The sequence below is a fragment of the Gavialis gangeticus genome, unplaced genomic scaffold (genome assembly GCF_001723915.1).
Source record: "Gavialis gangeticus isolate Ggan-Ray unplaced genomic scaffold, GavGan_comp1, whole genome shotgun sequence".
In the NCBI taxonomy this organism is placed as follows: domain Eukaryota; kingdom Metazoa; phylum Chordata; order Crocodylia; family Gavialidae; genus Gavialis; species Gavialis gangeticus.
In genome coordinates, this window is record NW_017729032.1 from 20,920,455 (window position 1) to 20,930,192 (window position 9,738).

At 46.5% G+C, this 9,738-nt stretch overlaps 1 protein-coding gene across 2 annotated transcripts in view; it reads left to right on the forward strand.

Annotated features, from left to right (window-relative positions):
* Positions 1–4,426, forward strand: part of HEPHL1 (hephaestin like 1) — a 64,826-nt gene extending 60,400 nt beyond the window's left edge. For both annotated transcript variants that reach the window (XM_019525279.1, XM_019525280.1), the window contains 2 exons: positions 2,610–2,687; positions 2,776–4,426. In XM_019525279.1, the coding sequence (XP_019380824.1) occupies positions 2,610–2,687; positions 2,776–2,978 (281 nt within the window). In that variant the 3' untranslated portion in view covers positions 2,979–4,426. The remainder of the gene's footprint in view (positions 1–2,609; positions 2,688–2,775) is intronic.
* Positions 4,427–9,738: the final 5,312 nt, after the last annotated feature.

A 9,738-nucleotide genomic window follows, 5' to 3' on the forward strand; every position in this document is an offset into this window, starting at 1 on the left:
CGTTTTGCTAGCTTTACTAGCCACAACATCACACTGAAGGCTTATGTTCATCTTGTGGTTAACCATGACCCCCAAGTCCCTTTCATCTGTAGAGCTAACCAGCGTAGCACTGCCGGGCCTATATGTATGGTGCAGGTTTTTCCTCCCAAGGTGGAGAACCTTGCATTTTTTGGTGTTGAACACCATCAGATTCTCATCCGCCCATTTCATGAGTCTATCCAGATCTGCCTGGATCACCCTCCTGTCCTCAGGTGTGGATGCTTTACCCCAGAGTTTGGTGTTGTCGGCAAACTTGGCCAGTCCGCTTCTGACACCAATGTCCACATCATTGATGAAGATGTTAAACAGTATAGGCCCTAGGACAGAGCCTTGTGGGACACTGGTCACAGCACAGCAAGATGATTGACTCCTGTCAGCCACCACCCTCTGGGTCCTACCACAGAGCCAGTTCCCCAGGCAGCTGATCGTGGTGACGTCAAGGCCGCAGTTAGCCAATTTAACCAAGAGGTGATTGTGGGATACCCGACTGAAGGCTTTTTTAAAGTCGAGGTATATGACGTCGATCTCTTCCCCTTCGTCTAGGTGATAAGTCACCTGGTCATAAAAGGAAATGAGATTGGTTAAGCAAGACCGACCCGCAACAAACCCATGCTGGGTATCCCTCAGGCTATTGCCTTCAGCTAGTCTGTTAAGGATGGCCTCCTTGATAATCTTTTCCAAGACTTTCCCCAGGATAGAGGTCAGGCAGATGGGCCTGTAGTTTGCCGGATCTACTTTCCTCCCTTTCTTGAAGATAGGCACGACATTGGCCTTCTTCCAATCATTGGGCACTTCATCAGAGCACCAAGAGCTCTCAAAGTTCTGTGCCAGTGGCTGAGCTATGATGCTCGCCAGCTCCCTGAGTACCCTTGGGTGTAACCCATCAGCGCCGGCTGACTTGAAGGTATCCAGCCTGTTGAGGTGTTCCTTCACAAGATGCTTTATTGTGGAGCTAATTAATCAACTGCAGTAAAGCGTATGTGTAGATGCACCCACTGTGCCCCAGTTTACCAAAATCTGATCAGAATTTGAAACAGAAATTCTTCTGCTTGATTCTGAAATCCTGCTACTGATGTTTCATGGGAGATACAGTTCAGGTCATCATCCATGGTCAAGTTCCCTGTGAGCCAAACTCCTTTACCAGAATCCTGGATAGCCATGTGATGGCCACAACATACAGTCACCCTCACATAGAAGCCATGGTGCTTCACTGGAGATATCATTTGATTAGAGAGTCCAACATATAGACAATAAAGGAACAGGATGCATCTGAATGTACCAGAATGATAATTCCCATGAGGAACCTTGAAGATGTTTTAGAGTTGAAATATTTTGGTTTTCAAGCTAAATATTTCAGTTTTCAGGATTTATCTGAAAACTCAATATCTCCCACAGGAGAAAAAAAGTTCCAACCAATACTCATTTTGAGGTGCTTGGAAAGCAGCTAAAGAAAAGCTGTCCACTTTTTAAAGGCTTGTAAATATAAAGGGAAATGGGAAGTAGAAAAAATTCTTGGGCTGGGGATAGGGAAGAATAGAAACAGACATACCTCCCAAACTTGCGAGAGTACAAAGCCCATTGACTCCAGTGCGAATTGCCAACATGTAGCAGATGCAAAATCAAACTTAATTTGTACCATATTTGGGAGCTTTTCCTGTTAAATTATTTGGGAATTGTGCACATAGAGAACTTCTTCATTTTAGTGCTGGTGAAAGGACTGTTTATAAATTTGTCTCCTAAGTGCACATTCTGTCATGGAAATATATTCAATGGACAAGCTGTACCCATGGCTGAATAACTTCTGTATTCTGGGACGGGCACTGAGAAAAACTGGGAAACAAAACACTGGACATATTTACATGTGAAATTAATGTAATGCATATTGCGCCAGAGTTTATTGCTCCCAGATGCCATGTTTACATATGCATCCAGGACCACACACGTTGAGCCACGTTGGAGCAGCCCTGGCTGGCAGAGGCCCCAAGGATCAGCCTGCCAGCCCAGGGCTGCTCTGACCCAGCTCAGCATGCTGTGGAGGGGCTGGCTAGGGTACAAGGGTGCTCCAGTGTAGGGCTAGCCAGGAGACAACTCCCACACTGAAGCACCCACATGCCCCAGCCAGCCCCATCATTGTCTATGCTTGCGTTGCTGTGTACTAAATAATGACGCTGTGGGATAGTGCTTGTGTTTACAAGTAGTAACCTAGGGCAGAGTCAATTAGTTTCCTGCAGCCTAATAGGGCTGCAGGTGTAGACATGAGACTTTACTGCAGAGCTGATTAGCAGGGATCCTGGTTTTCTCTGATTTAAAAGAATCCCCAATTTTCAGTTAAAAAAGATAACCTCAAATCCATATTTTTCTCTGATTAAAATGAAACACCACTAAAGAAGAGGATTTTTGTCCTCAACTACCCTGGATTGGTGGGCAATCAGCTCATGACTTTGTTGGCCTAATTAGATTTTCTATTTACATTACCAAGGTAGAATAAATGATACATTCACTATTTTTTAAGACCACTAAAATCTTTATTAAATCTTGCTTTCACTGAAAGTTTTATTTTTGTTATGCAGACAACCAAGAGTCTGTGGACGGAGTTACAACTATGGTATATGACCTAAAAACTGTAAAGGACAGCACTACTGTTAAGGGTATGGACCTATTTTAAAAAACTCAGTAATTTAGATTTCAGGCCATTGACATGTATAGCTTTCTCACAAGCTGCTTCTTGTTTGACAGGCTATGACAGAGGAGGAGTCGAATTCTTTGGCAAAACTCTGGATCCTGGAGAAGCTAGTTCAACTCTTGTAGCCCTTTTTTTCATTGGACTTACTCTTCTGGTAACAGTATTAATCCTCCTCAGCCTTATAACATGCCAGAGAAAAAGGACATATTACGGGGCTATGCATCGCAAGTGCATGCTGCCAACCGATTCCCTATAGCTCTGTTTTTAGGATTGCTTTAGAGCTGCAGTGGGTTTCAAGGCATGCTGCTGACATACTTCAGGCTAGGTATAGGATTATGGAAATGTACAAAATGAGCGTCTAATCTGGCAACAGCAGTTCAGCATGTGTGAATGTGGGCTGCAGGCTTAGACTCCCACAGCCACAACCTGCTTGCTTTTGCAGCCTGATTTTGCTCTGCAAAAGTCAGTTGGAGCTTTGTCACCAAAATAGGCAGGAGCAGATTCAGGCTTATACTTGCTGATGTCAGTGAGTGCTCACCTGAGTATCTTAAGCAGGATTTGCCTCTGAGACCTCGTCCCTTGCATCAAATGTCTGACTCACTCTGTGAAACTTAATTAGGCCATGTTATTTCAAGATTTTGGAACAAGCTGTGACTGGAGCTATGTGCAGCTCAGCCAGTTAGGGGGTTCAGAACAAGTTTTCTCTAGTTGCTGTTCGTGTTTGTATTGCCAAGGGGGTTGAGCTCAAGTAAGCAATAAAAAGCCTATTGGGAACCACAGTAACTTCAATAATTTTATGTGCACATTATAACAAGCTCAAAATCTTCTATGGAGACTGGCAAACACTAGTGATAGTTTTGACCAATGTAGGTTAAATTTCTAGGGATTACTTTTGCTCCCTTTTAAGGAGCTGGGAGCAGAAACAGAGGCCAAAGCCTGTTGTCATTGATGTATGTATTCTCATTAACTTTCCTGGATTTGTAACCAGAGCACAAACCATGGGAGTTTTTCCATGCCCCTGGTTTTATAATTAATGATTTTCTCTCAGAGAAAAAGTATATTAACCCTAGAGAGACGGATTTTAACAGAATCCTTTTGCCAGGAAGGTAACACACAGAGCTAAACAAAAGTATTGCCTGTCTTTGCAAAAACATCAAGAGCAGAATTTGGCCCATATGACTCTGCTATGCTCAGCTTTTTTCAGTCAGCCAGATTTTGCAGGGTCTGTTGAAAATCTGGAAAAACTCCATTTGTTCATTGGGGGTACTCCAGATTTATACCAACCTATGATCAGAAAGTGGCTCGATGCATCTGCTGGAATTTAAGAACTATGCAGTGAGTGCCACATTTTTAAAGGTATCTAAATGGGATTTCAAAAGTGCTTCAACCCAATGAATGTTAATCACCCAGGCACTTCTAAGCATCATGCTGGGTGTCTATCTATATGTCTAGACACCTGAATGAATACCTTTACAAATCTGATCCTAGGTTAGCAAAGAGAAAGATGATTTTGTAATTGCTGCTTAATGTCAGCCTAATTCTGTGACCTTTCTTCACGCAGGGTAGTATCATACTCTCTGATTTCAATGGGACTGCTCAGGAAGTCAGGGAGGTGATCCCTGGTGCAAGGGTAACAGAATCAGGTCCTGTAACATAGTGATACTTGAATGTGGGTAGTTTGTTTTGTAGGTATTGTTTATTCCTGCAACAAAAAGTATTCATGTTGACTACAGCCTTTGCAGGTGTGTACCAAAGCAAAAGCTATTTTTGAGCAAAAGATTATTTTATCTGTGAAATAATTTATCTTGAGTGTGATATTTCACAGTAAATTCAAACTGGTACATAATGTATTTTTTTCTGTTCTGTATTTAAAAATTTTCTAAACATTGCAGGAAATTCCTTTGATTCTTCCCTGCATATAAATTAATCATGTCCTGCATTAATGCCCAGGTTATCAACATATAAGTGGTATCAGTGACACTATTTGGGTGAAGGGGGTTCCTCAATTTTGTCTTCTCTTGATTTTTTTTAAATAAAACAAAACACAAACGCTAGATAAGGCCTGATCTTGCAATCATTAGTCATTCAGGAAGTCCTTTACCACAAACTACTTGTGAGGGTTGCAGCACAGGGATCAAAAATAAGATAGCACTAACATTCTGACCATAAGTATCCCTTTGATCATAGTGATTAATTTTAAAGCTTCCTATAGAGCTGGTTAAACTTAATTCCACCCAGGAAATCACAGATATTGTAAGGATAGCGTTCCTTTAGTTAGCTATCCTTACAATAAGGTCTCCTATTCTGCATTACATGCTGATCATGTGTATAAAATACTTGCATACTGCATATAAATAATGTCAAAATCTCCATTTGGAATGAATCATAAATAAAGAAAAATGATTTTGGTATTTTTCTTTTTTCTTCCTAGATGATTTTTAAAATAGGAACAAAAAATATGTTGATAGTATAATTTAAGCCTGTTAAATAAAGCTCACTGTATTGATAATAAAAGTTTACTGTTATTATGAACATCTAACAGAGTTTCTTAAATATTGGAATTCTTTGTTTTGACTGGGAAGCTGGACTGTGAGCTTACCTTCAACAGCTTGGCTTGCTTCCTCGCAGGGAAAGAGAAAGTAAAGTAAGGGGAGGGAGGGGGAAGAGGGAGGAAGTGGAAGAAGGAGCACTCTCATTATTGACATGTGTAGCTGGCCAGCGACTGTCACCCTTCCAACCCCAGTGCTCTGGGGGAGGGACAGAAAAAATGCAAAAAGGCAGCATTTTTTGCCCCTGCTTGCTGCCTTGGGTCATTTACTGAGCTGTCTGTTCTGGCAGCTCACTGTCAGACCACTACAACTAGCAGCACTGATTTTCTAAAGGATTCTCTGCTTGCTACCCTAGCAAGAGGGATTTCAGAATACCTTTTTATTGTAGGTACTTTTATTTTATTATTGTATTCATTGATTTATTCTTTTGAATGTTATACTTGGATAGGGTTACTGTAGAATTTACTCTATATAGAAATTTACTATATATATTTGTTTTTATACGTTCATTCTTTGCACCACACCAATGCTATTGAATTTACATACACAGGCAGATATATTTTTATTGTGTACATAAATTTCTTCACTGCACCAGAGCTACATGTTTGAGTTCATATAGTAACACAAATACATTGATATATTTGTTGAAAAGGTGGACGTGAAACACATCATGAAGTGTGGGGGAAAGGCAGGTGGCCACACTGGCCAGCCTTCAGGGAGGAGTGGAAGACGGGATGGAGGGAGAGCTGTAAGTTGCCTGCACCAAACTGAGATGCAGCCTCTTTCCTCCAGCTAAGAGGGATGAGACTGCTACAAGCAGCAAGGAGAGAGGAGCAGTGCCACTGCCACTGCCTGTGCCCAAGACTGCATCCCGTCCATGCGCAGCAGCCATAACCCCCCATCCCCACCCCCACCATGATGACAACCACAACCAGCAGCACCAGCACAACAGCCTACTCCACCCCTATGGCACTTCCCATGCTGAGCCTTCCAGTGCCAGAGGAATAGCTGGTGCTGGTCTGGATGCGAGTGCCATAGCAAGGGAATTTCTGGGGAAGGAGGGGGAATCACCTGAGTTTGTGCTCGACACCCCTCAAGTTTCCCTTTGACCCAGATCTCCTTCCCCAAAAGGCACTTTGGAGGAGGTTGATATAGAGGTAGAGACAAGTGGCTCAGTTGAGTCCGCTCCTCCTCCTGCTGTGCCTCTGCCTGCTGAGGAGGGGGAAAGTGCAGCAGCATCCACAGATGCAACCGCATCCCAGAATTGAGCAGGTGGTGCGGTCTGGGATCATTCTGAGCTGGCAAATGATCCCATGTACGCTATCTGCCTGCACTGCCGAGCCAAAACCAGCCACAGCAAGGGAACCAGCCAAAACCAGGCAGGGCAAAAGAACAAAACAGCTGTGAGGGACCAGCAGGGGAGATTATGCTCAGGGGCAACCAACATGGGCTCATTAGAGGCAGGTCCTGTCAGACCAATCTGGTTGCCTTTTATGATCATCAGGTCACAAAATCCTTGGACACAGGTGTCGCGGTGGACGTAGTCTTTCTGGACTTCAGGAAGGCCTTTGACACTGTCTCTCACCCCATTCTCATTAAAAAACTAGGCAACTGTGGCATTCATGCCTACACAGTCAGACGGGTTGCAAATTGGCTAGAGGGCCGCACCCAGAGAGTGGTGGTGGATGGGTCATTTTCGACTTGGAGGGATGTGAGCAGTGGAGTCCCCCAGGGCTCCATCCTTGGGCCCGCACTGTTCAACATGTTTATCAGCGACTGGGATAAGGGGGTGAAAAGCACCTTGTTCAAATTCATGGACAACATTAAGATGTGGGTAGAAGTGGGGATGCTAGAAGGGATGGATGGGCTACAACTAGATCTGGACAGGTTACAGGGGTGGGTGGATGAGAATAGGATGGGATTCAATACTGACAAGTGCAAGGTGATGCACCTGGGGACGAAGAACCAGCACCATACCTACAGGCTGGGAAACTCTCTTCTAGTCAGTACAGAGGCAGAAAAGGACCTTGGAGTCACTACTGATTCCAAGATGGACATGGGCTGGCAGTGTGGGGATGCAGTCAGGAAGGCCAACCACACCTTGTCATGCATCCACAGACGGTTCAGGAGCAGGTCCAAGGAGGTGATCCTCCCCCTCTATGCGGCACTGGTCAGGCCACAGTTGGAGTACTGCATCCAGTTCTGGGCGCCGCACTTCAGGAGGGATGTGGCCAGCATTGAGAGGGTCCAGAGCAGGGCCACCCACATGATCCAGGGACAGCAGGGCAGGCCCTGCAAGGACAGCCTACAGGACCTGAACCTGTTCAGCCTCCTCAAGAGAAGGCTGAGAGGGGATCTGATGGCTGTATATAAACTTACCGGGGGGACCACGAGGGAATGGGAGAGGCCCTGTTCCCCCATGCACTACCCGGAGTAACTAGGAATAACGGCCACAAGTTGATTGAAAATAGGTTCAAGCTAGACATCAGGAGACACTACTTCACAGTCAGGGCAGCTAGGATCTGGAACCAACTTCTAAGGGAAGTGGTTCTCACTTCTACCCTGGGGGTCTTTGAAAGGAGGCTAAATAATCACATAGTCAGGGTCGTTTGACCCCAGCATCCTTTCCTGCCCAGGGCAGGGGGTCAGACTTGATGATCTGATTAGGTCCCTTCTGACCCTACCAACTATGAAACTATGAAACAACTATATGAGCACCATGGGGATGCTGATGCATCTCCACAGGCACCACCTCCTTGCCCTTGCTCCTCCTCAGCCTGGCACCAGTGCCAGCATGCCCAAAGGGAAGTCCCCTGCTTGCTCCAAAGCCCCCGTCCCCACAAAGCAGAGGCAGGCCACCCTTGACCAGTGGGAGAAAGGTGGACAGGAAGGGGGGCACATTCCAAAGGCAAGTAAGCTCACCCAGAGAACTGGGGAGATGTTTGCTGTCGATGGCCAGCCATTCTCCCTAGTTGAGCAGCCAGGGTTCAGGTGTCTCATGGTGCTCGTGGTCCCATCATAACAAGTGCCCGCATGCACCACCTTCAGTAGGACGGCGGTGCCATCCCTGTATGAAGCATGAATGGAGTACTTGAGGAAGGAGCTGCGCAAGGCAGGTCCACAGGTGGCCTTACACTTCACCTCAGACAACTGGAGCAGCCACGATGGAGATCATGCCTACCTCTCCCTCACAGGGCACTGGTGTGACCAGTCAGGCCATCCGTGGGCTCTCCTTCAAGCTGAGGTACTGGATGAGTCCCACACAGCAGCAGAAGTCATGGGGGCCAGGAACTGCTTGGTGCAGCAGTGGCTTGCTGAGCAGGGTGAGCTCACCCGCAGGTTCATGGTCACTGACAATGGGGCCAATATAGTCAAGGCAGTTCTTGACACCAACTTTGTTGGCATCCACTGTTTCATAGTTTCATAGTTTCAAGGGTCAGAAGGGACCTGAGCAGATCGTCTAATCCGACCCCCTGCCATGGCAGGAAAGAGTACTGGGGTCAAACAACCCCGGCAAGATGTACATCTAGCCTCCTCTTAAAGACCCCCAGGGTAGGAGCCAGCACCACTTCTCTTGGAAGCTGTGTGCCACACAAGTTGCACCTTGTTGTCAGGGATGCCTTGGAGGGGGACAGGGCTGCCGATGGTGGCACCGCCACTACCAGCAAGCTCATTTCAAAATGCAGAAAGGTGGCAGCCTACTTCCACTGGAGTATCTGTGGGGGGGGCAAGATGCTGCGGGATAAACAAAAAGGGCTGAGCATCCCACAGCACAAAATCGTGCAGGATGTGGAGACTTGGTGGAACTCCACATACCTGATGCTCAACAGGCTGATGGAGCAACAGAAGGCCATCCATAAGATGGGCTTTCTCGGGGAGATCAGGATCAGCAGCTCCCTGAACAGAGCTGAGTGGGATAGCATCTCCCAGATCTTGGTGGTCCTCAAGCCCTTCCTTGAGGCCACCAAGAGCCTCAGCGCTGCTGATGCCCTCCTTAGCCAGGTGATCCCCATAGTGAGGAAACTTGAGAGCCAAAGGGAGAGCTTCCAGGGGATCAGTGTTCCTGGCTGGGGCAGGCCACTGTCACCAGACGTGCAGGCACTGGTGAGGAGGCTGAAGGAGGGCATCAGGAAATGGCTTGATCCCTTGCGGTCCAGTACAGTCCATGTGCTGGCCACCATGTGTGACCCAAGGGTGAAGGGCACTGCATGCGGCAGCCAAACACTGAATTAGTGGATGGAGGTGCTGGTAAAGAAAGTTAGGGAGGCAGAACAGTGGAGGCAGGGGGATGTAGAACAAGGGATCCACAGTCTCATGCTAGCACACCATCCATGAGCCAGTCTTGTCCTCTACCACATGCGCTGCCAATATGGGCTAAGGGTATGGCTTCTATGGTGGGGTCCAGAGCCACCAGACTCCACCATCAGGCAGGTAGTGCTCACACCTTGGTGGCTGCCTATCTTGCCG